This window comes from Myxine glutinosa, chromosome 2, assembly GCF_964187855.1.
Source record: "Myxine glutinosa chromosome 2, kmMyxGlut1.1, whole genome shotgun sequence".
NCBI classification, from domain to species: domain Eukaryota; kingdom Metazoa; phylum Chordata; class Myxini; order Myxiniformes; family Myxinidae; genus Myxine; species Myxine glutinosa.
In genome coordinates, this window is record NC_136262.1 from 41,628,621 (window position 1) to 41,655,369 (window position 26,749).

At 46.6% G+C, this 26,749-nt stretch overlaps 1 protein-coding gene across 4 annotated transcripts in view; it reads left to right on the forward strand.

Annotated features, from left to right (window-relative positions):
* The window catches only part of LOC137421850 (high affinity 3',5'-cyclic-AMP phosphodiesterase 7A), a 111,739-nt gene that overhangs the window by 36,144 nt on the left and 48,846 nt on the right, over nucleotides 1–26,749 (forward strand). For all 4 annotated transcript variants that reach the window (XM_078773220.1, XM_078773219.1, XM_078773222.1 and 1 more), the window contains exon 2: nucleotides 18,303–18,363. In XM_078773220.1, coding sequence (XP_078629346.1) covers nucleotides 18,303–18,363 — 61 coding nt within the window. The remainder of the gene's footprint in view (nucleotides 1–18,302; nucleotides 18,364–26,749) is intronic.

Below are 26,749 nucleotides of genomic sequence, written 5' to 3' on the forward strand. Positions count from 1 at the left end.
TTTAATTTTTTAGGCTAGTAAATGCTTATTTTACCACAAAAATATTTAAAATAATAGTATATAAAAATACATTTATACCGCAAAATCCCGCGATATAGCGAAAAATCCGCGATATAATTTTACATATACTAGCGAGAAAAAACCGCGATGTACCGAATCCGCGAAAAGTGAACCGCGATATAGCGAGGGATGACTGTATATATATATATATATATATATATATATATATATATATATATATATATATATATACACACAGTGAAACCTTGACTTACGAGTGCACCAACTTACGAGTTTTCCGAGATACGAGCCGTCGCTCGGGCGGTTTTTTGCTTTGTGATGCGAGCCGAGATCTGAGTTACGAGCTTACGCCACCCGCCACTAGGTGGCCCAACGAGCGTTCAGGTCACGTGGTTATCTTGCCGTGCAAGCATCTCTGCCGTATATCGCTGCTACTTTGTTTTCGCATTTTTGTTATTTTGGAAAATTTCTTAGTTTTAACCATGGGTCCTAAGAAATTGAGTGCCAAGGGCAGTGCTGAGAAGAAGAAGAGGATGATGTGCTTGGATATAAAACACGCAATCGTCGAAAAACATGAGCGAGGTGTGCGTGTTGTCGACTTGGCGAGGCAGTACGATCGTAGTATTTCTACGATATGTACGATTTTGAAGCAGAAGGAGTCGATAAAGGCTATAACGCCAGCCAAGGGCGTTACGATTATTTCAAAGCTCTGGACCTCTGTCCATGAAGAGATGGAGAAGTTGTTGTTTGTGTGGTTGATGGAGAAGCAGCTCGCAGTTTACCGTGACCGAGAGCATCATGTGTGAGAAGGCCCGAGACATTTACGGGGATTTGGTGCAGCAGACGGCGGGAACATCAACGGACGAGGCATCGGAAGAGTCATTCAAAGCCAGTCGGGGATGGTTTGATAATTTTAAGAAGAGGACCGGCATTCACTCCGTCGTCAGGCATGGTGAGGCAGCAAGCTCGGATGTGAAGGCAGCTGAAGATTTTATTATAACTTTTGCCGAACTGATAGAAGCCGAACGATACATCCCCCAGCAAATCTTCAACTGTGACGAGACAGGGCTCTTCTGGAAAAAGATGCCGAGGAGGACGTATATAACGGCAGAGGAGAAGAGCATGCCAGCCCACAACTTGTTCAGAGTGCCGGCGATTGCTCGCCTTCTCTTTGTGGAAGACACGGTGAGATCCTTAACATCCAACAACTAATGGGACGCAAACGGGGCGCCCAGTTTAGCGGTACACACATTGATGAATCATCCTGCCTGTGAAACACCGACATGACAGGTTATAGCTGGGTCGGGATTCAAACCCAGGCTGGACAGTTTAGAGTCAAGTGTGCGTACCTCCAGTCCAGGCCATCCTGCCAACTTGTATGCTGCATACAGGTGAAATATAAAGCGCGAGATATTTATATATATATATTTCAAAAAACATTGGTGTGGTTTTTCGGGGGCTGGAACGGATTAATAGCATTTCAATTCATTTTAATGGGGAAATTTAATTTGAGAAACGAGCAAATTGAGTTACGAGCTCGGTCACAGAACGAATTAAACTCGTAAGTCAAGGTTTCACGTATATATATATATATATATATATATATATATATATATATATATATATATATATATATATATACACACAGGGTTTAGATTATTATCCAAATAAATTAGTAACTTTTTAATTACTATATGACAGCAGGAACCATTTGGAATAAAGTGCGACACACGCACGGAGGTGGATACATCGAGAACAGGAAGGACTGACTCTGTTCCACCTTCTGAAACCCACATTTGGAGATATTCATCGACAGACGCACACACGTCATTTAGTAACAGATGCATGAGTCTGTCTGTTTGTTCATTATACTTTTCCAAATCCCTGGGCCAATTACTCCAACATCTGTGATACCGCATTCGTTTCACATGTGGAAGGTCAACCTCACAATAAAATAATTCAATTAATAATTAAATTGATGGTAAAATGTGAAATAATGGTCGTTTGGCCAAAGCCAATGCCAAATTTTCTTTAAATACAGGGTTTAGATTAATCAGCATCGTAAATTAGTACCATTTAAATTATTCTATGACAGCAGGAACCCTTTGGAATAAAGCATGACACACACACACACACACACACACACACACACACACACACACACACACACACACACACACACACACACACGTTTTTTTTTTTTTTTGTATACAAGATCGAGGCTCGTGAAAGAGCGAACATTAATCACACAGAAAGACAAACCGACACATAAAACATATAACATCGGGAGCGGTAGACAAGATGGGGAGAGAGGGGGAAGGACACAAACACAACATTTGAGAGCAGGGACCGAGAGACATGGAGACATCGAGAGATCTGAGAGAGGGCGAGGGCTTTGGGGGGGGGGGGGGGGCATGGGAAGGGGGCGGTGGGAGAGGTATAAAACATATGGACACTGCCAGGACTTCCAGGAAAGAAGTTGGAATTTTAAACAAGGTGGATCTGGGGTGAATTAGCGGGGGTAGAAAAGATCAAGGTTTTGGATGGGGGAAGATAAGAGATGGTGGTGAACAGCTGTTTTAAAGACCTGGAGGGAGGAGTGGGATTGAAGGGAGTGTGGGAGTTTGTTCCAGAGGCGGGAGAAAAGAGGAATGAAGGAGTGAAGGTGAGCAGAGAGTCGAGATTTTGGCAGTTTAACCATCAGAGGCTTGCTGGCAGATCTTGTGCGACCTGTAGGAATATTTGGGGGACAGAGCACAGAGAGAGCTGGGGGAGCAAGGCCGGAGAGGAGTCGGTAGAAGACAGAAAGACCATCTACCTGCCTGCGGTGAGTGAGTGAAAGGCCCTCAGAGATAGCTTCATCGCGGGAGATTCCAATGATTCTGAAAGCTTTGGTTTCAACATCGTGAAGCCGAGCTAGGTGTGAGGCAGGAGCACCAGCCCATAGGGGAGAACAGTATTCCATTGAGCTGCGGATGAAAGCCTTGTATGTGGTGAGGAGCTCAGGTGTGCCTAGGAAGGACTTCGCACGACGGAGGATGCCCAGTCGGCGACTGGCTTTGCAGGCCAGCTTGGAAATGTGGTTTTCCCAAGAAAGATCATGGCAGATAGTGAGACCCAAAAGCTTGAGCGACAGAACTTCTTGGAGAGGATTGTTGAGAAAGTAGATGGGAGGGTTGTCCAGTCGATCTTTTCGGAGAGACATAGTAAGAGTGTGAGATTTGTCAGGATTGAAAGACATGTTCCACTTGTTTGACCAGTCTGTGCTTTTGTCCAGGTCTTCAGAGAGTGAGGAGGCTGCAGACTGCCGATCTGAGGGAAGAGGAATGGAGCGGCAGAGAGTGGAGTCATCAGCAAAGAGAAAGAGAGGATTTTCCAGAGAGTCGGAGAGATCATTGATAAAGACCAGAAAAAGCACAGGGCCCAGCACACTGCCTTGGGGAACTCCAGCCTGAACAGGAAGGGGAGATGAGAGAAATCCATTCAGGGCCACACGTTGACTACGACCAGAGAGGAAGTCCGCAAGCCATGCATGGAGATTTCCATGGATACCATAGGAGTAGAGTTTGTTGAGCAGAGCGGGGTGCCAGACCGTATCGAAGGCACGTGATATGTCGAGGGAGACAGCTCTAATTTCCTGTTTGGCATTGAGGACCTCCATCCATTGTTGAGACAGGAGAAGCAGCATGTCCAGAGTAGAGTGACCTGGTCTGAATCCAAATTGATGATCAGAGATCAAGCCATTGGAGAAGAGGAAAGATTTCATATCCGAAGCAATGATGGATTCCATGACTTTGCTGATAATTGGGAGCAGGCTGATTGGTCTGTAGTTAAAAGGATCTGTTTTTGCACCTTTTTTGTGTAAAGCGGTAATGTTTGCTGATTTCCAGGATGCTGGCAGATGACCTTGAGCAAAAGATAGGGTGAAAAGAACAGAGAGAGGGTGAGATAGAGTGGCAGAGCAGGATTTTAGGACCCGTGGGCTGATGCCGTCTGGTCCAGTTGCAGAATCAGATGCATGCGTTTCGTAACAGATGCATGCCCCTGTCTGTTTGTTCATTAGATGTTTCCAAATCTCTGTGCCAATTCCCCCAAAATTTGCTATGCCGCATTATTTTCACACGTGCGAGGTCAACCTCACAATAAAAATTTAAATTATTCATTAAATGAACGTGAAAACGTGAAACAACTGTGCTTTGGCCAATCAAGCCAGATGCCAGATGTCCCTTCAGTGTTGTATATAAACTTGTGCAAAGAGCTTGGCTTGCGACTCAGCACCTCCGCTTTCCGAGGTCGATGCTCTGCCGGGAAGCAAACCAATTGCGTTTAAATAGTCACATTTCGTATGCAGAAAGAAAAGTAATATACAAAGGGTGTACAGTCTCCACTGGACTACAATGAGTGCAAGGAGTGGTCGCCTGAGTCTGTCTGATCTTGTTATAATTTAGCGAGGGCGCCATTTGGCCCAATATTTCCGTGTTGTACTCCCGAATTTGTGTTTGCTAATGCTGTAAACAACAATCTTGATGTTTTACTCATGTTTAAATAACCAAATTTTTATCGGGTGACCAAAGTTGTCCTATAAGGAAAACAAGATAATTAGGAGATACCATTACACTTTTCTAGGAATTGCAACAATGTTATTAGACAAGAGAAAATCAGCCCATCGTGTTATGGGACGTGAACGTGCTATCCCAGTATCATGAGCGAAGTGCTCGGAGGAAAATGCCAAGCACAAGGCCAACCAAGCACTAGCTCTTGCACAAGAACATTTGATTATCCTGTCTGCCCTGTCCAGGCAGTTCATTTATTTTGTTATGACTAATCCTAAGAACAAAGTTTCAGTCACATGGACCAATTGAAATGAGAAAAAAACCATAAACTAAGAATCTTTTTTTTTTTTTAATTAAAAAATAGATACGATGCAAGAACATTGTTTGTTGTGACATCGTATATATTTTTGTGTGAGTCATCAGTGTGTGTGAGATGTCCCTTCTTCCTCGGTTGGACGTTAAACTGGACATCCTGTCTGCTGGCGTTAGTTGGTAGATGTTTTAAAGATCTCACGTTCTACTTCACGAAGAGTGACACTACCTGTGTAGCCAAATTACAATCTACCTGGCCAAATTACAAAAATTGTGGCACTAACCTACAGGGGGTACTGCATCAACGGCACAGCTGTGCTCCAGTAAAGGTTGTTACCCACAGCCATGTGCTCTGCCTGAGGATAGGTAGGCTCGGGGTAGACTGAGGATCACTCGGATGGCCAATCTAAGTCTGTGGACCAGACCAAGGTATGCGGATTGCTCGAGGTAGGCCAGCTGCCAGAAGGAGGGCTTAGAGATCCGGGGCAGCCAAACCAACCTCCTGGATGGAGAAGACACCTGACCTCAACTGATGACACCTGACACCTGATGACACCTGAGACACCTGACCTGGTACTTTTATACCGTCCACAAACTAACTTAAATTTTGAAACTTCTGGCACAAACCGTCGTTTTGATTTCTTCAAATGTCTGTGTTCTTGTCCTTGCATGAAGCAACACTGATTCTCTGAATTCCAGATCATGAGATGCATTTAACCGCTGCGTTTTTATACTTTTATTGCTGATGAACTTTGTCCTTGTGTATATTGTTACAGATACGACTTTGATGGTATGGTGGGCCGAGCGGGATGGCCGCCGTATCCGTACAAGTTACCCGATTGTGCCCGAATGTTGACTAATCGCGCTACGCTGGCTCAATAGGAAAGAGAAGACACCCGGCTGGGTTATAATGACACAATACGACACCAGGGTTTCGATTCTCAAGTATATTCGTACGGAAAAAGGTTAGATTACAGGGGCTAGAGGTATATTACAGGAAGACAGGCACTTAGACACACTCTTATATTATCCCCGGACAGACGACAGACACACGGGACAAAATGCTGACTCACACGGGGGTTGATGAAAAGGGGAGGCAGGTCGCGATGGCTCAGGTGCACCTGGCTCAGGGACAGAATCACGTACGGTGGTGTCCAGAGATGCGTGAAGGTATCACAGCGCTTGTGGGTCGCGACTTTGGTCTCAAGCTGGGGAGGTCGCTCAGCGCTCGGGAGGGTGGCGTCTTTTCCTTCCAAGCTCGGGGCGCATCTCTCTTCACGTCCGGCGCGGGGCCGCGTATATCTCCGGCGGGGAGTGACACGCCCTCGGCTCGTTAGCGCCGCCCCAGATGGCATCGGCCCATGGCTTCTCATTGGGTGCGGGGGTTACCGGCTCCGCCCTTGACGAGGGGCCGACAGGGAGCCCCTTCGTGGTAACCCCGTGGAGCGCGTGGTCAATGGTGGCTAACCGAGCCGGAAGGAGGACGCCCACTCCCCACGCCGTCACCGCGCCGCCCCCCTCTTTTGTTGTTGTTGTTGTAGTTGGCGCTTCTTCATGGGGAAGAGATGCGGAGAGGTATGGGGAGGTCCTAAACTTCCTAACAGGTGCCATATAATCACATTCTGGTGCAACGAAGAGTCATAATTAATGGAAACAAGTCCTTAACTGACATAGATTAAGAATAACTAGCAAGATGTCCTATAATTGTCTACGTGTGGTGCGGGGGATCTGGGCACGACATTTAATGGGGGGATGAAGGGGAAGATCGGCTCTAATGGGTGTTGTTTACAGACAATGGGACTAGGGAATGGGGTAAGGGAGAGTTGGGGAGTATCGGAGAAAATAGGGGAATATTTACAAGCGGATATGGAGGCCAAATTCCATATTCGCAACATTGCACCCTTCTCTACCCTCGGGGCGTCCCGACCCGATAAATTTTTACCTACTTTAGTGTGGCACGCAATGTAGTTCCCTCTACTATTAACTCTACCCTGAGTGCGACAGTTTTACAGATATTCACAAATGAGTAAATATGTCCCCCTGCGACGTTGCACCCTTCTCCTCACAGAAACACACCCACAGGATAACCGAATCCGGAAAGAATTCTCAAACTAAACATACAGCCGGTAGGGAGCATTATTTACAAGACTACGCTGCTATTTACACTACGATCCAGGACCTGTTTTTGGAGGAACACATGCAGATGTTATGCATAGAGAGAGCGCGCTTGCCAACATCGATACACCAACCCACGAGTGCTCTGTGGCCGACGGCCTTTAATAACGTGCAGAGCACCCTTTCCCGAGCATCAACAGCACCACCCCACCACCAATCGGTGCAGTCACCATTGTTCATTGGAATAAAAATAACTTCAACAACCCCTAACCCTGCAGGTGTCTCTTGCTCTTCTTGTGGTGCACTTGGTGGTGTTAACTATTAGTGGTTCACCTGTATGGCATAGGTGCCACGTTGACCCATAGGTCCATCCCCGGGTGGTGCTTGGCCGCAAACGAACTGCGGTCCATTGTGGGTGGCCACAAACATTGCGGTCCATATGGTGTACCGATCCAGGCAGCGAACAGCGAAAGTGCAGGCCCACAACTGCGCAGCCAGCACCTCTCTCTCCTCTCTCTCTACCCCAAAGCCAGATCCTCGGAGGTGGGAGACAAAAGAAGCAGACAAGTGAGTAAGGTGGTAAGGGCGCAAAAGTGCACGCAATGTAAGGTAATGCACACTGGGGGCACATGGGAACCAGGTGAGACAGGTACGTTCCTATCGTACGCCCCCCCCCCACCAGGTAACCTACATGGCCCCTCCCTTACCCCTTACTGCATCCACACAACACAACACTACTCATAAACATCTACTTTACAAATCAACAAACATCCCTACTGTCTTCCCCGTTCCTCCCATATACCAAATTCGTCTTCTCTCCCTCCTAACCAATCAAATTTGCCATTTTCAACTCTCATCAAAATTTGCCATCTCCAACTGAACATCAAAATTTGCCATCACCAATTCATCATCAGTCCCTCCTAGGGAGGGAGAGATGGAATCACCCCAATGTCTCATCCACGTCGTGATGCGTCTCACAAATCCTCACAGCAATCTCATTTCCTGCAACAAACAAAGAAAACACAGGTGTGGAGTCATCATCATCACCACAGGCAAGTGGCTGCGTATGGTGCGACAGGTTCATCAATCCTAACTATCTCCTAAATGACTTTAACAACTTTACACTACCCGGGGGCTTTCTCCGGCCAAACCATTGGCCCTCTTACACTATGGGTTCTAAAAACCAATTCCCATTGGCCAAACTGTGGTGCTCTTCAATTTGGGGTCTCACTCCCCCGATTCATCTCCCGGTGCCCTCGCACAATTTCTGGGCTGCGGCGTGTACCTCTCCCAGTGGGTCTACCCACCTGCACACCTCCACCACTGCAGTTGCCTCCGAGCTTACCTGCTCCTTGCCCTAACCTAACTACCTGGGGAAGGCCCTCTGGCTCTCTCCCCACTCCGTGCCCTCTCTGGCACTGGGCTGCCCGATCCACACCCGGGACCCTCAGGCACCCACTCACAACTACCGGCTCCCAGAGCCCACCTGCGGCCTCACCTGGCCGACATCCTCACAGTGGTGGAGTGCCCAACCAACTACACACACTAACAGGCTACACGCCCAGCCATTTCCACAACACTAATGCACCCATTCACAACACCATTCTGCAACCGCACCACAAATGCCAATATCCAACCACAATTTACCTGCACCCTCTACCTAACACTTACACTACCCGCCCCGGGTGCTCGTGAAAGGGGTCCACTCTTCCCCCATCCACACCTTCGCACCATGCACACCACTCCGTACCACTCACTCCAACTCTCTCCACACACCTGTACCTGCACACCTGTGCTCTCACACCTGGTGCCACCTGCACCCTTCTCTCCCCAAGCGCATTCGCGCTGATCCACACACTCACTACTCATACACTGCTCCACACACCTGTCCAGTTGCACACCCGTGCAATCACACCTGTTCAATTCTCACACACACGGCATCATCTCAGCTAACTACTCCCTTCTGAAACTCGCGCTTCCCAGTCGTCCCTTTAACTATTGCGCTCCCTCGTCATTATAATCCACACTAATCTACCTGCGTCCCCACTACAGGTATCAGTCACTAACTAATCTTAACGTTACCTAAGGTCATCTTCTCTAGATCCCTACACACCATATCCTAACCCACCCGGGCTAGTTTTCACTGCCATACACCCCATAAGCTATTGCTCCTTTGCCCCCACATGGGAAGGGTGGCAGGGATGCCATCCCACCACATCGGGGGTCTCTCACTATCAATTTTGCACATCAAATTTCAACAAATCAAAAATTTGGCAATCCTACTCATCATCTGCCAATCACTACTGCCAATCCTTTGCCAATCACCAAATTTTGTTTTTCTCCAATTTTGGGTCCAAAACACTAACCTCATCACCCAGTCGACTCACTAATACCTCTCGGTGCGCCAATTCCCGTCCAAAGCCCGGCTTCGTAAAGCCAAGCAATGGATGCTGGTTGTTCTGTGCCAGTGGCTGGCTGCATCCTGCCTTCGGTGCAGGGAAGGAGGTTTACCCGGCCCGAGATCCCACGCACCTTCTCGGCACGGAGCCATCCAATGCCCCGATCTCGACCTGCCGGCACGTCTCACCAAAAAGTGGTCGCCATGACGACCCTTTCTATCGGGCTGCCAGCTCCGCCTAGTGGAGCCTGGACGCGGCCGTTCAAAGCGAGGCCCGGCACGCACCGAGGGCCTGCTTCGGCTAAAAGTCGCTCTAACCTCTAACCCGTGTAACGTCGATGCTTCACCTGGACGCTTACACCCCGTGGCCCGTTCCTTGCTCACACATCCAGCCGTGCTCATGCTCCTCGTACCTTTCCTTACACACCCAGGCACACCCATTCCACTCACAGCCTTGGTCACACACCTGACCACCGAACACTTTGGCACACATTCGTTGCTCGCACACCTCACCAATACACCTCTTCGCGCCCCCTCCTCGGTCACCTCCTCTGTGACAATCACAGGTGTGCCCTCATTCGCACACCCAACCACGTGCCTCACCACCAACTCCAGCGTGCATTCCCACTCACGCTCTACCATTCCAGGTGTGCATCCTTCCATCCCAGGTGTACATCCTCGCTCACCTGTCACAACTAACTCACGCTCCATGTCACTCCCACTACTTTCACCTCCATTCCTGACAGCGCACTCACCCTTACTCTTGACAGCGCACTCTTTCCTCATGCACCTGTCCGTCACACACCTTCCTCGCGCACACTCTCCCGTCACACCCTCTGTAACACTCACCACAGGTGTGCATTCTTCCTTGCCTTTGACAGCGCACTCTTTCCTCATGCACCTGTCCGTTACACACCTCTCTCGCGCACACCCTTGCGCACACTCTCCCGTCACACCCTCTGTAACACTTACCACAGGTGTGCATTCTTCCTTGCCTTCGACAGCGCACTCTTTCCTCATGCACCTGTCCGTTACACACCTCTCTCGCGCACACCCTTGCGCACACTCTCCCGTCACACCCTCTGTAACACTTACCACACCGCGCTTCCATGTGCTCCCTCGCACACACGCTACGACCGACTCACTCTCGCCAGCACACTCACTCCTTGGCACACACTTTTTCCTCACACACCCCAGAGTCGGACTTTCTCGCACACCTCCTCTTTCGCACACCAGACCTGTCACACACCTCACCAACGGCCTTTCACGAACACCCGGGTCCATCTCGACCCCCAAGCTTATTAAATCCCCTGGCGCATCATACGCACGACCATATTGGTCACCACTTACACCGGGTCCTCTTCCTCTTCGCTTCTCCTCCATCACCTGCGAATCCCTCATCCGGTTAATGAGCACATCATCACGATCCAAACACAGACTTTGGACCAATTCTTTTATCTCCTCCTTTATCTCCTTCTTATCCCCTCTCCGTCGCTTCTTAATTTCACTCATCCCTTCTTCCACTTCTTCTAATTTGTGTTTCACCTCTTTTATTCCCCGGTACGTCTCCTCAAGCTCGTCCTCCAAGGCTACCTTGACCGTTTCCAGGTGCGTCCTCACCTGCCGGTCCTTCGTCTCCATTACCTCTATCACCTCGTCCAACCTCGTTGTCAGTCCCTCACGTACCATCTGACATTCCCTCTTCGTCGCTACCAAGTCATCTTTTAGTTCTTTCTGTGTCGCCTTTAACCCTCCTAATACCGCAGTGTTCCTTTGAACCTGCTCCACTAACTCCGTCTGTCCCACCGTCAGCTGCTCCACCTCCTGCGTCAGGACCTCTATGCCCCCTTGTAACTTTACCGTCCCCTTTCTCACCTCCTTCTCCATGTGCTCCTTACAGTGCCTCACCTCCTCGCGCACTCCTCCGACCTCCTCACTCACTCCTCTTCTGATCTCCTCTCCCATCACTTGCATCTCCTGCCCAGATGCCACCCTCATCTGCTCCATTTCCTCCCTGTGAGCATCCAGTTTGGTTTCTACCCCCATTCTGACCCCCTCTATCTGCTGCTCCATTTGTTTAACTTCCCTTTCCGCTTGGTCCCTCATGTCCCTCAATTTGCCTTCCATACTGTTTTCTAACCCCTCTAACCCTTTTTGCATCCCTTCCATTTGATTCTCTTGAGCGGCCATTCTGTTTTCTACCCCCGTTAACCCATGTTTTACTTCTTTTATCCCGTTGTCTAACCCCTCAAAATTTTTGTCTACCTTCTCACCAGTACCCCTCGCTTCGTCCCTCATTACCCCCAATTGCTCACTCCGAGCCCTCGCTTCGTCCCTCATTACCCCCATTTCGTTTCCCATTACCCCCATTTGGTTTCCCATTACCCCTAATTGGCCCTCCAATCGCTCACTCTGAGCATCCATTCGGTTCCCCATTACCCCCATCATTCTGCTTTCCATTTCTTCGCTATTCTGGGCCATAAGGGCCTTCATTTGTATGAAAAACAAGTTCAAATCCACCGGGGGCGCTGCCACGGTCGCTGGCGCGGTGATCAGCGAGGCGCCATTTTGCGCGCCCGCTTCTTCGTGCGTGACGGCGCTATTTTGCGAACCTGCCGCCCTCACTGCTTCGCTCTCCTCCTGTCCCTCATTTTGGTCCTGGATCGACCCTACCTCACTCTCCCCTACCGGACCCCAGCCGTCTTGATCCGCCATAGCGCGACTTGCAAAATTCGAGTTTCGTAAAACAAAACAAATTTCGGCCGCTCCAAATTTTGACCAAATTTTTTTTTTTTCCTCTATTCGTTTTTTTTTTTTTTTTTCTTCAAAATTTGGTCGGGCCTCGAATCCCACTCCTGACACCAATTGTTACAGATACGACTTTGATGGTATGGTGGGCCGAGCGGGATGGCCGCCGTATCCGTACAAGTTACCCGATTGTGCCCGAATGTTGACTAATCGCGCTACGCTGGCTCAATAGGAAAGAGAAGACACCCGGCTGGGTTATAATGACACAATACGACACCAGGGTTTCGATTCTCAAGTATATTCGTACGGAAAAAGGTTAGATTACAGGGGCTAGAGGTATATTACAGGAAGACAGGCACTTAGACACACTCTTATATTATCCCCGGACAGACGACAGACACACGGGACAAAATGCTGACTCACACGGGGGTTGATGAAAAGGGGAGGCAGGTCGCGATGGCTCAGGTGCACCTGGCTCAGGGACAGAATCACGTACGGTGGTGTCCAGAGATGCGTGAAGGTATCACAGCGCTTGTGGGTCGCGACTTTGGTCTCAAGCTGGGGAGGTCGCTCAGCGCTCGGGAGGGTGGCGTCTTTTCCTTCCAAGCTCGGGGCGCATCTCTCTTCACGTCCGGCGCGGGGCCGCGTATATCTCCGGCGGGGAGTGACACGCCCTCGGCTCGTTAGCGCCGCCCCAGATGGCATCGGCCCATGGCTTCTCATTGGGTGCGGGGGTTACCGGCTCCGCCCTTGACGAGGGGCCGACAGGGAGCCCCTTCGTGGTAACCCCGTGGAGCGCGTGGTCAATGGTGGCTAACCGAGCCGGAAGGAGGACGCCCACTCCCCACGCCGTCACCGCGCCGCCCCCCTCTTTTGTTGTTGTTGTTGTAGTTGGCGCTTCTTCATGGGGAAGAGATGCGGAGAGGTATGGGGAGGTCCTAAACTTCCTAACAGGTGCCATATAATCACATTCTGGTGCAACGAAGAGTCATAATTAATGGAAACAAGTCCTTAACTGACATAGATTAAGAATAACTAGCAAGATGTCCTATAATTGTCTACGTGTGGTGCGGGGGACCTGGGCACGACATTTAATGGGGGGATGAAGGGGAAGATCGGCTCTAATGGGTGTTGTTTACAGACAATGGGACTAGGGAATGGGGTAAGGGAGAGTTGGGGAGTATCGGAGAAAATAGGGGAATATTTACAAGCGGATATGGAGGCCAAATTCCATATTCGCAACAATATAAACTTGTACAAAGTCTCAAACTTCCTGCCACAGATCAAATAAGGCAATACCAACTGAATTTTTGTCATCTTGATTCCTCTTAAACTTTAAAAACAAATAATTCCTGTTTTATTTATTTATTTCATTTTGATCCATAGCCTGCTTTTCACCTGCTTTTCCTCTCGCGCACCGTGATTCGTGCATTTTCAAGAAATAGATTTTTTTTTTTGAGAAGTTGGTGGGTTTTGTCGACTTTTGACAGCTTCCCCTGCTTTTTGTGTGCTGGAACAACAGTCTGATATTATTTTTGACGTGATGGCTAAAAAAGATTATTCTCCCTTTTGCTCGGGATGGTAGGATAGCTTAGAAGCATGCACACCTGCCTCTCAGCTGTCGATCCTGGGTTAGAATCTCGCCCCAGCTACACGCTCTCATCCTGGTGCTTTATATGCAGAGCAATTAATTAATGTGTGCACCATACTTTGGATGGACATTAACCTTGGTGTCCCATCTGCCAACATTAGTTGAACGTTAAGGACGTGAAAGAAGAGTCCTTCACGAAGGTTCAGGACAAAGTTGATTAAATTGATTCAGGGCAAAGATGGGTTTTGCTAAACTTTTGTGTAAGGACTTAAGCTTTGTTTAGGAGTTAGTTGAATGCTATTTAGGAGTAACTTCAGAGATATAAATTTGGTAACCTACCTAAATGAGGTCAATTTAATTTCTGTCTTCTACCAACTCCTCTCCGGCCTAGGTCCCCCAGCTCTGTCTGTGCTCTGTCCCCCAAATATTCCTACAGGTCGCTCAAGATCTGCCTGCAACCCTCTTATGGTTAAACTGCCAAAATCAAGACTCTATATTCACCTTCACTCTTTCATTCCTCTTTTTCTCCCACCTCTGGAACAAACTCCCTCGCTCTCTTCAATCCCACTCTTCTCTCCAGGTCTTTAAACAGCTGTTCACCACCATCTCTGATCTTCTCCCATCCAAAATCTTGATCTTTTCTACCCCCGTTAACCCTATCGGACCCGTTCATTTCGATCCTGTAGCCACACAATGGAAAAAGTCGACTAAAGTCGACAGCGGGTCTGATAGGGTTAATTCACCCCAGATCCACTTTTTTGAAATACCGACTTCTTTCCTGGAAGTCCTAGCAGTGTCCTTGTGTTTTTTTTTTTTACCTCTCCCACCCCCTCCCCCTCCCACAGATCTCCCGATGACCCTGTTCTCTACTGTTGTACTTGTGCGCTTCCCCCTCTCTCCCCATCTTGTCTCCCGCTCCCTTTATCATATGTTTTATGTGTCAGTTTGTTTTTTTCTGATGAATGTTAGCTCTTACACGAGCCTCGATCTTGTATACAAACAAAACAAAACAAAATTGACATCATCTGCGCCATTGCCAGTAACATGAGTACACTTGATTAGAGTATTGAATATTCCTTTGAATTATAAAGATTGTCACCTGTCATATTTTACGAAGCTGTTCTCACACGCTCTGTGTGATACCTGAGCTGTTTTCCTTTTCCTATCTTTTTTTCATCATCGAGTGTTGTGGACCGGAAATTAATTTGACGTTGAGGATAAAGTGAAAGGTTGAGGGTAAAGTGGGAAAAGTGTGTGCGTCGCGCATTTTTTGACATTTGACATTTTCTAATTGCTGCACGATGTAAAGCTTTCTTTTCGTTGTCTCCATATTCCATTTTATTTTATTGTTCTTTGTTTTATCTTCTGCCAAATTGAATCGCCGCTTGATTTCTGCTCGGACATTGGTAACACTGACCTTTGCAAATACCCACTTCACAGCACTGGTGGCTTGGCTTGTAGCGAGGTGAGGGCAGAAGAGAGGAGGGGGTGGCTTTTGAGTGCTGTCATGAAGTTGTTAGTGATGATTGTGATTGTGGTGATGGGGAAACGAGGTGAAAGGATCACCTTGAAGCAATTTAAGCTAACATATTGGAGGCTTTTGTTGGAGAGACTGTACTTAACCTTGCTGCATATCATTTGCTGCTTCTCGTGGACGTACCATTTGAGATGGCATCCTCTCCGATTCCATGTGCAAGTCTCATCCAACTACTTGGAAATCACCTGCTTTTACACGTAGAGAGTGCATCATCAGCATCATTTATTATGAGAAATGGATTCACAAGACAAACTTCTGTAAGTGCTGAAGATTGACGAGTTTAATATTTTTCACTTTGTACGTGACTTGCTTTTGTCAGTGTGTCACCTGGTGGTGTGTGATCACTGTACTGGCAACGATAAGATTAATGTTTGAGCCCCATCTGTGATTGTTGATCAGATCAGATTCATTTTCAAGTTAGACATGTTTATTATTTTTTTTATTTTACAAAATACCTTCATATTTTCTCGACTGGCTTGCCCTTTTCTCATACTGGCATGCACATGCCTCCCCCACTTCCCCATGTTTGCTCATGTCGACCTGCTCTCCTTCCCCACGTTTGCTCATGCCGACCTCTCCCTCCTCCCTTCCCCCCGTTTGCTCACGCCAACCCCCCTCCCACTCCCCCACGTTTGCTCATGCCGACTCCATTTCCCCCAACCCAGTCTTGCTTGTACTGGCTCAGTTCTAAGGGAGAATTGTTTATTATTACACAGTTGTTAGTGTAATTCTTTATTGTTGTTAATTTATTGGGGTACCTGTGTGTAATGGGTCAAAATGTACATCTTTCTTCCATTCTCTGCTCAGCTTCAAAGGTTGTGTGTGTGTGTGTGTGTGTGTGTGTGTGTGTGTGTGTGTGTGTGTTCATGTTCGAGTGTTAATGGGGTGTCACTAAAATGGGTCACGTTTAATGGGGGTCCTAAAAACCTGCTCTGCTGCTCTTGCCTATCCTCTTTCTGTTCTGAACATCATCTCATTCCCTTTGGGTTGGTGACCCGATCTCACACCTTGCCTTTCTTAATGCAGTGGAAAGTAAGGCCGTCAAAATCATTGGGTTCACCCACAACGTAGCTGAGTGTCTAGCCCTTTTATTTCCGCATTGCAGAGGTTCGTGGTCTCTCGGTATTCTACTCCGTCCTTTTTATGCCTCCTACGACAAAGTCGCCGGAGGCATTATGTTTTCGGGTTGTTCGGCCGTACGGGCTGAACCTCGTTTTTCTCAGCAACCATACGTCCGATTGAGACGAAACTTTCAGGGTAGGGTTCATGGGCTAAGCTGTGAAGTTTGGCATTCTCAAAGTTTTGTTCCGAGGGCTTTGTTGAGGTCTGATCCTGACTGAGCCCCGGACAGCTACCAGCTGCAGTTCGTTTGTATTCACATTCCCAGGGATGTTTTTTAAGGTGTGTGCGTGTGTGCGTGTGCGTGCATGCGTGCGTGTGTGTGCATGCGAATTTGCATGCCGGGTTAAATTCCTCATCAGTTTCTATGGCATTCTCGGCACACAAAATGCTTTTGTTCCACATTGAATTTAATACTCCGCTGTCGGCAGTTTGTGTGTGTCGCCAGCAAATCAACAAGTCTCTGTTTCGCTCAATATTGTTTCAACATTTTGTTTTGCAGCAATTGGCAGATAATGCTGATTTGTATATCGAGGCCTGTGATTTTATTTGTTGTCATTGGAACCTGAAGTTCAACCAGAAGTTTTTTTTTGTTCCCTTTTATCATCACATCAGTGTATTATTGCACCGTCGTCATATAATTGCTCTCACAGCCATACAAGTATATGTTTACAAAAGCTAGGACCATAATGTAAGGACTAGACTGGTTGTAAAACACGCACCATGTTTTAACTTTCTTACTGAAGGAGTCTTCGTGCAATCACAAGACCGCCGGCGCTGTCACCAACGAATTACCATCGTGTCTGACCCAGCACCCAATGGGGATGGAATCGAGACCAAGTTTAATGATAAAGTCAAACACATAGTTCACCTTAAATTGGGAAACTTCTCTTTTTATCTTTATTTATGCCACTTGCGTACAACACACACTTTAGATCTAAACACCAACTGGAGAGTCTCTTTCTCCCTCTCACATCTCTGTTTTTCTTTGTGTCTGTCTATCCTTATGTTTATTTATTTATTTGGCTTTCTCAATATGGCTGCCTGGATCACTGAACTTTGGTCCAGTTCTTGCTGCTGTCTAAGTGCGTGTTGGCCCTTGTTTTTGTCGTGGGGACAGGGATTTGTAAAGAATAGTGATTAATGTCTGTTTCTTATAGTGATTTGGAATTTGACAGCCTACAGATTTATTCTTGTTTGTTTAGGTTTGAACTATAGTAGGTGCTGTGTTCCTGAGTGAAAATTGCAAGCGGGGAATTTGACCTTTGCGAGCTCGGATAACAAAGCATAAACCCACAAGGCCTGCAGCATACCTGGTGATGGACAATCAGACAATCATAGGCATGTTACATTACAGGATAATTTTGTGATTTTTGGGTGAATGGGTTTAAGAGTGTTGAAAGTTTGTGTATAAAATTAAGTAACTGCTTAATCGCTATTTAGGAGTGTTGTCTGATCCTGCTTTTTCATTCATTTGTTGCATTTCGCAAGGGTTAGCATTCTGTTTATTCATTCATGGGGGAGAAGGAGGATGTTGCTGATTCCTCAATGCAGGGAAATGCCAAGGGGGGAGTGTGGAGGTGGGGGAGGACGTTCTGCTTAAATTCATTCATAGGGGATGGGAGGTGGGGAGAGGATTCATCCATGCGGGAGGTGGTTTTGGAAGGATATGGGGGAGGGCGAACATTCCATACGTTCATTCGCGTGAGTATCTTTACATGTGCTTTGTAGTCAAGGACATAAAACAAAATATGATCCTTCAAAGTAAAATGGATGTTCTTTATTTTTGATCAAAATGTTCCTTATGCTGTTGAATGATAATAAAGATAATGTTAAAAGTATCAGTGACAGTAACATTGTTATCCCAGGCAGGTTTCAATTTCTGGTTCTGCTTTTCTTGTTTTTCAGAGGCGTGGAGCAATATCATTCGATAGCTCTGACCAGGATGCCATATATGTGCGCATGCTTGGTGAGAATCGCACGCATGATACACGGCTGACTGCTGGGAGATGGTTATATTGAGTGGTCGGGTTGTCCTTGAGAGAGATGGACATCTTATTTTGACCCCGGGTTGTTGGACAAAATGGAAATGGGTTATATATGTAGCACCATGATTAAGTACATTTTGTTGGAATTATAATAATAATAATAATAATACATTTATTTTATATAGCGCTTTTCAAGAAGCCCAAAGACGCTTTGACAGAGTACAAAAAACAAGTGCAAAAAGACAAAAATCAATAGGTAAATAATCAAAGCAAAAGGAAGGAGAAGGAGAAGAGATAGTCAGGGGTTAAATGCTGTAGGTTAAATGTTGAATGCAGTGTTGAACAGGTGGGTCTTGAGTGATGTTTTGAATGTGGTGAGTGAGGAGGAGTCTCTGATGGTGTGAGGTCGTGAGTTCCAGAGGGTGGGAGCAGCGATGGAGAAGGCCCTGTCCCCCCAGGATCTGAATTTGGTCCGGATGGGGGGGGGGGGGGGGAGTCAGGAGGTTGGTACCAGCAGAGCGGAGGTTGCGGGTGGGAGTGTGTCTGAAGAGGAGGTCAGCCAGGTAGGATGGGGCCAGGTTATGGAGGGCTTTGTAGGTCAAGAGGAGGATTTTGTACTGGATTCTCTGGGGGATGGGGAGCCAGTGAAGCTTGTAAAGGACGGGGGTGATGTGGTCACGGGTCCGGGAATGGGTGAGTAGACGGGCAGCGGAGTTCTGAATGTATTGGAGTTTATTGGTGATTATTGAGGGTGAACCATAGAGGAGGCTGTTGCAGTAATCCAGACGGGAGGTGATGAAGGCATGGATGAGGGTTTCTGCAGCCATGGAGGAGAGGGATGGACGGAGACGGGCGATGTTTTTCAGGTGAAAGAAGGCTGTCTTTGTGATGTGTTTAGTGTATTTGTCGAAGGAGAGGGTTTGGTCAAAGATGATGCCAAGATTCCGGATGTGAGGGGAGGTGGATACTGGGAAACCGTCGATGTTGAGGGCAAAGTTATGGGTGGATTTGGTGAGCGTTTTTGGGCCAATGATGATTATTTCAGATTTATCATAGTTAAGTTTGAGGAAGTTGATTTGAAGCCAGGATTTTATTTCAGTGATGCAGTTTGTCAGGATAGAGTGGGTGGCGGTGGAGATGGACTTGGTGGAGATGAAAAGCTGGATGTCATCGGCGAAGCAGTGGAATTGGAGACCATGACGGCGGATTAAGTGACCAAGGGGGGACAGGTACAGGATGAAGAGGGGGGCCAAGAACTGAACCTTGGGGGAGGGGAGCAGTGGGGGATTTGCAGTTATTGATGGAGATGAACTGGCGTCTGTCAGAGAGGTATGATTTGATCCAAGAGAGGGCAGTGCCGGTAATGTTAAAGGTGGTTTCAAGTCGGGTGAGGAGGATGGTGTGATTGATGGTGTCAAAGGCGGCGCTGAGGTCGAGGAGGATGAGAATGTTGAGGTTGCCAGCGTCAGAGGAGAGGAGAAGGTCGTTAGTGATTTTGAGGAGAGCAGTTTCAGTACTGTGGTTGGAGCGGAATCCGGATTGGAATGTTTCATACAGGTTATTGGCAGAGAGGTGATGTTTGAGTTGAGTGGCTACAGCGCGTTCCAAAACTTTTGACAGAAAGGGTAGGTTGGAGATGGGTCTGAAGTTATTTAGGGTGTCAGGGTTGAGTCCAGGTTTTTTCAGAATGGGGGTAACAGCAGCAATTTTGAGGGATGGTGGGACGATGCCTGTAGACAGGGAGGAGTTTATTGTTGCAGTGATAAGTGGAGAGAGAGCAGGAAGGGAGGCCTTGACAAAGCTGGAGGGGATGGGGTCAAGAGTACAGGTGGCAGTTTTCATTCCTTTGAGGAGTTCAGAGAGGTCAGTTGGGGAGAATTGAGACAGGGGTTGGCAGGATAAGGGGGGCAGGTGGTTTGAGGGGGAGCGGGTGCGGTGGTGGTTAAGCTGTTGTAGATATTGTCAATTTTGCATTGGAAGAATGAAAGGAAGGAGATGCAGTTGTCTACTGTGAATGACTGGGTGGTGGTGTTCAGGGGGCTGAGGAGTTTGTTTATTGTAGAGAAGAGTGCTTTTGGGTTTCCGGAGCCAGAGTGGATATTTGAGAGTAGTAGGCGGAGCGGGCGCGGGAGAGGGCATCTTTGTAGTGTTGTAGGTGGTCCTTGTAGGCTTGGGAGTGAATTGTGAGACCTGTTTTATTGCGGAGTTTTCATCAGGCGGAGTTCAGGGGTAAACCAGGGAGCAGAATGGGTGAAAGAAACTGTTTTGGTTTTTATAGGCGCAAGCTGGTCAAGGCAGGAGGAGAGAGTGTGGTTGTAGTAGTCAGTGAGGTCAGAAGGGGTGTGGAGGTCAACAAAGGGAGAAGTGGACATTTTTTCAGAGAGGGTGGATGAGAATGAGGTAGGTGAAAGAGCGTTTAGCTTACGGAAGTTGATAGTGCGATAATGCCTTGGTGCTGGGGTGGGGATGTTGATGGTCATAGTGATGGCTAAGTGGTCAGAGAGGGTGAGGTCGGAGCCAGAGAGATGGTGCAAAATTAATCCAGTAGAGCAGACAAGGTCCAGAATGTGACCACGGTTATGGGTAGGAAAGTTGACATGTTGAGTGAGGTTAAAGCAGGTGAGTAAATCAGTGAAGTCAGTGGTTATTGTGGAGTCAGTGGAGTCCATGTGGATATTGAAATCACCGAGGAGGAGGATTGAGGGGGAGAGGGAACAGAGCTGGGTCAGAAAGTAGGAGAAGTCAGACAGGAATGATGGGTGTGGTTTGGGAGGGCGGTAGACGACAGCCGTGACTGACTGTGTGTGACCAGAGAGTTTAAAAGCCAGGTGTTCAAATGATGGAGCAGATGAGATGGAGATGAGGCTGGTCTTGATGTCTTGTCGGTGAATTACGGCAATTCCACCACCTCGGCCCTCCGAGCGTGGTTTATTGATGTAAGAATATCCATTGGGTGTAGTGAGGTTGAGTGAGAAGTAGTCCAGAGGTTGTTGCCAGGTTTCAGTGAGACAGAGAAAGTCCAGTTTATTATCCAGAATGTAGTCGTTCAGGATGAGGCTTTTGTTGTTGAGGGACCGGGTATTGAACAGGGTGAGCTTGATGTTGTTTTGTACGGTGGGGATGAACTCAGGTGATTTAGCCAGGGTTTGCAGACAGGAGGTGCAATCGTGTGCGTTGCTGTGACCAGGTGCGCTGGGACAATGAGTGGGAGTGCGCTGAGCCGACCAGAGTATGGGAATGGAGTGTCCTGTATGTAAGTAAACAAACTTACGACCGGAGCCTCTATGAATGTATCTGGGTCGTCGCTGGAGTCCGTGGTACTTGATTGCAGAGATGCATGATGGGGTGGAGTGAGTATTGAGCAGAAGAAGCCTTGCGGCGTAGTACCTCAGAGCCATGCCAGGCAGGAGCGAAGGGACGAGTACGAGGCCAAGGTCGAGGAGGCAAAGCGGCAAACGCAGCGGCAAACGACCGCAGCCGCTAATCAAGAACACAGCGGCAAACAGCCACCGCCGCAAACAACGGCAGCGGGCCTGAGGAAACAGTGGAGGAGCCGGGCAGGCGAAGCCAGGAGCAGAGCCGGGACCGAGCAGAGGGCAGACCCAACGGTCAAAAATCCGCCACGACCACCAGAAAAGCAAACTATGTACAATGGCCCAGTCGGAGAAGTGGTGAACAAGTAACGCCAGCGTCCTCTCCAGACCGGACCGGAAGCGGAAGCGGAAATAAAGATTGACCAGTTTGACCCTTCCTTCCTCTTTTAGCCTGTTTGATATGTCACCATTGATTAAAAAATAATGCTTCTGAAGACAATTCACTTTTTGGGAGTATGTTAAATGATAATGATAAAGTTTAAACTGGAACGGCACTCAGTAGAGAGTATACCTCCGCCTGGTGAACAGTTTACGTTTTGTATCCAACTGATAGGCCGGATCTGGATTCGATCCTGAACCAAAATCTAATCTGCTTGTTCTTGTCACCTAACCAACTCATCCACCACGTTTATTCATAACTCGTCCATAACTTTTTAAAATATCATGTTATGTATCGCTTTTCACACGATCTCTCAATGGTGAAGAATCACTTAAAATTAAATAATTATTGTAGCCGAATCCATATTCAGATCTTCACCAAAATGGAACCGATTAGTGCTTTTCACACACCCAACCTTTCCACCAAGTTTCATCCAAATCCGTCCATAACCTTTTGAGATATCCTGCTTTGTATCGTTTTTGGCCCTATGTCCCAATGGTGAAGAAAAAAAAAAAAAAACCAAAAAAAAAAACCACCTTTAGAGGCCATTTTCCCCCGCAAGCGGGGGTTGGCCTTTTTCGGGAACTGTGGTTGTTGTTGTTTTTCGGTCCCCTTTTTGAAGCAATGTTTTACGGCCGGATGCCCTTCCTGACGCCAACCCTTTTTGCCGCCTTTAACGACAAGCAGGGAATTACCAGTGAACTGGTACTCAATTAGCCGACCTCGGAAGGATGACAGGCTGAGTCAACCCCCCTGGTGTTAATTCAGCGATCGACCGGGATTCGAACCCAGGATCCTAGGAACCCAAGCCGGCACCCTAACCGCTAGCCCAACACCAGGGTTTATGTCCCTATGTCCCAATGGTGAAGAATCGCTTTAAAAATTATACTAGCCGTACCCGTATCCGGATCTTCACCAAAATTAAATCGATTCGTCCTTCTCACACTCACAACCTGTCCACCAAGTTTCGTTCAAATATGTCCAAAGCTTTTTGAGATATCATGCTACATATCATTTTTGGCCCATCTCTCAATGGTGAAGAATCACTTAAAAAAATTAAAAACAATTATCGTATCCGGATCCAGATTTGGATTTTCACCAAAGTCGAATCAATTCTTCCTTGCCACACACCCAACCTGTCCAGTGTCCACCAAGCTTCATCTGTACATATGCCCATAGCTTTTTGAGACATCATGCCATATATTGTTTTTGGCCCTACCTCTCAATGGTGAGGAATCACTTGTAAATTCAAGAATTCTTGTGTCCGGATCTTCACCAAAATCTGATTGATTCGTCCTTGTCACACATCCAATCAGTGCACCACATTTTGGCCGAATCCGTTACAAATTGTTTCGATATCCGCTCATAGACAAGCAGACAAACAGACAGGGTTGAAAACACAAGGTGGCAGGAGGTAAAAAGTTAAATGGAACTGGGCAGGACACGTAGCAAGAAGAACTGACAATTGAAGGAAAACAGGAATTACAAACTGGCAACCTGAGAGAAGGCCATGGAGGAAGCAGAGAAAGATCAGATGGAAAGAACAAATTGGAAAACCTACTGGAGTATAATGGCCTTAAATCGCATTGTGTAGAGTAGAGTGCACCATGTTGAGGGAGGCCTTCAATCTTCATCCTGCAGTTGTTGAGATAAACTAGTCAAGTCAGGTAAAGATAGTATCGGAGTGCTGTTTCAGTGACTTGGATACTTTAACACCATCACCCATGATCACAATGTTTAGAGGAGTGCTTTCATTAACTCGTATTACTTTTGGACATTTGTCATGTTTAACTCGTATTACTTTTGGACATTTGACAGCGTTTCAAATGCAAAAGCAACGTGTTTTTTTTGGATGTTTTTTTCAGTCGTCCTTCAACTTCACAGCACAATTGGTATATACAACAAACATATATCAAGAGCATCTAAATGTAATAACTTTTATGACCGAATCCATCCCTTGCACATTTAGGGTTGCCTTTTCAGAAAGATTAAAGGTTTCTCCAGAAATAATGTATTGCAACTACAAAATCCAAAGGCAGTCATTATCTTCATCGTAACAAATTGGCTTACATAAAGAGCCTTCCCTTCTGTTTCGTGCAGCTACGTCCCTGGGACTGGTATGCACATTCCCCCCTGAGCTGTCTAGCCTGGGTTTGATTCCCAGCACAGCTATGAACTGTTTCGCATGCAGGGCGATTCATCAATGTGCTGTCCCGTGGATGGACATTGACCTGGGCATCACATGTGCTGGCATTAGTTTATGGATGTTAAAGATACCATCAACTAGTCCATCGCGAAGAGTAGGCGAATTAACACCAGCATCCTGGAACAAATTCCAAATTGCTGCTCTCTTGTACAGGCACTGCATCAGAAGCACAGCTGCACCACCAGAAAAATGATCCTATCCGCAGCCAAGTGTTGTATACGAAAGTAGAAGCGACAGGTAGTGGACAAAAATGGAAACAAGTAAAGATACATTCAAAGTACATGGTGGGGCAGCTTAGCACCGAATTTCAAAGGGATGGGGACATGCCGGATAAAAGCACCAAAATTTTATCAGGCAATCTTCAGGGTCCCAGCTATGATTCTATAACCGGCGCCAAGCGATACGACCACTCTTATTTGAATTTTTTTCTTTTGTGAAAATTTTCTTTGAAAATTTTGGAATTTTTTTTTTTTGGGGGTTTTTGGAAAACAAATGTTTTTATTGCAGAAATGAGAATCCTTTCCGAACATTTTGGTGTAATTGTTTTTAAAATCGAACATCTAGAAGTATTTTAAAACTATTTGAAAATTAGGTGTCTCGGGTGCATTTCCTCAATTTGGAAAATTTCTTGGAAAATTCTTGGAAATTTCTTGGAAATTTTTTTTTGGGGGGTTTTTGGAAAAGAAATGTTTTTATTGCAGAAATGAGAATCTTTTCCGAACATTTTGGTGTAATTGTTTTTAAAATCGAACATCTAGAAGTATTTTAAAACAATATTTGAAAATTAGGTGTCTCGGGTGCATTCCTCAGCATCTAAGCTTCAATTCTAGAAGCGGCGCCAAACGATCCGAACAGCAAGATGCATGCACAATAGACATTTACATATTTTTATTTAATTACATGCATATTATATTAAATCTGCTATATGGTGAAATTATATCTGCTATATGTTGCTATATGTTGCATGGCAAAAGAAGAGGTGGTCAAGGGAGATTGTATAGCCTGGTCCGCCTACCATGCCTCGTTTCAAAACAGTCCTGCTCAAGAAGTAGAAGCGGGAGTACACTGCCATCTCAGAAGATGAACGCCAGCACTACGAAGAAGGTCTGTCTGCGCAGAAGACATTTCACGAGCAAACACTGGGCCTTATTCAAGTTATCAACGAGATGAGCAACCCGTTCCTAGATGAAGGAAGCGAGCTGATTGCACTCGACACGCGGCATGTGATTGAAGAAACTGTGGCCAACACTGTGCATACCATAGAAGAAGTGGGAAAGGCTCAGTACGACAGCGACAACAAGGCTATCATCACTGAACGAAGGCAGTCCATACATGAGCCTGTGAAGAGGAACTCATTGCCTCTCTTCAGGTCACCATCCAAGGGGAAGAGGAAGCAGTCAGAGCATGTTTCCCTGTTGAAAGATGATGTGTCCCTCTTCTCTCGTCTGTACATAGTTGCTCAGAACAGGGATACAGATATGGGAACCTTCTTCCAGCATGAAAATCATCCGCACCCCCTTCTCTATCTGAAAGAGGAAAACTGCGCCAAGGAAAGAAGTCAGACCTCATTGGTATCCTTGTGCAAGAACCACAAAACTCTGCAAGAACCATTTCCAAATTGAGGAAATGCACCCGAGACACCTAATTTTCAAATATTGTTTTAAAATACTTCTAGATGTTCGATTTTAAAAACAATTACACCAAAATGTTCGGAAAAGATTCTCATTTCTGCAATAAAAACATTTCTTTTCCAAAAACCCCCAAAAAAATAATTTCCAAGAAATTTACAAGAATTTTCCAAGAAATTTTCCAAATTGAGGAAATGCACCCGAGACACCTAATTTTCAAATATTGTTTTAAAATACTTCTAGATGTTCGATTTTAAAAACAATTACACCAAAATGTTCGGAAAAGATTCTCATTTCTGCAATAAAAACATTTCTTTTCCAAAAACCAAAAAAAAAAAAATTTCCAAGAAATTTTCCAAATTGAGGAAATGCACCCGAGACACCTAATTTTCAAATATTGTTTTAAAATACTTCTAGATGTTCGATTTAAAAAACAATTACACCAAAATGTTTGGGAAAGATTATCATTTCTGCAATAAAAACATTTCCTTTCCAAAAACCCCCCCAAAAAACTTTTTCCCCAAAATTTTCAAAATATTTTTTCACAAATAAAATATTTTTTCAAATAAGAGTGGTCGTATCGCTTGGCGCCAGTTATAGAATCATAGCTGGGACCCTGAAGATTGCCTGATAAAATTTTGGTGCTTTTATCCGGCATGTCCCCATCCACTACCTAAGCTGCCCCACTAACACCGCCCCATGCCAAATAATTAAATATCCTACAGCGCGGCATTGCCGGGGCGCCTCTGGCGCCCGGCAATACCGCATGCAGCTCATAGA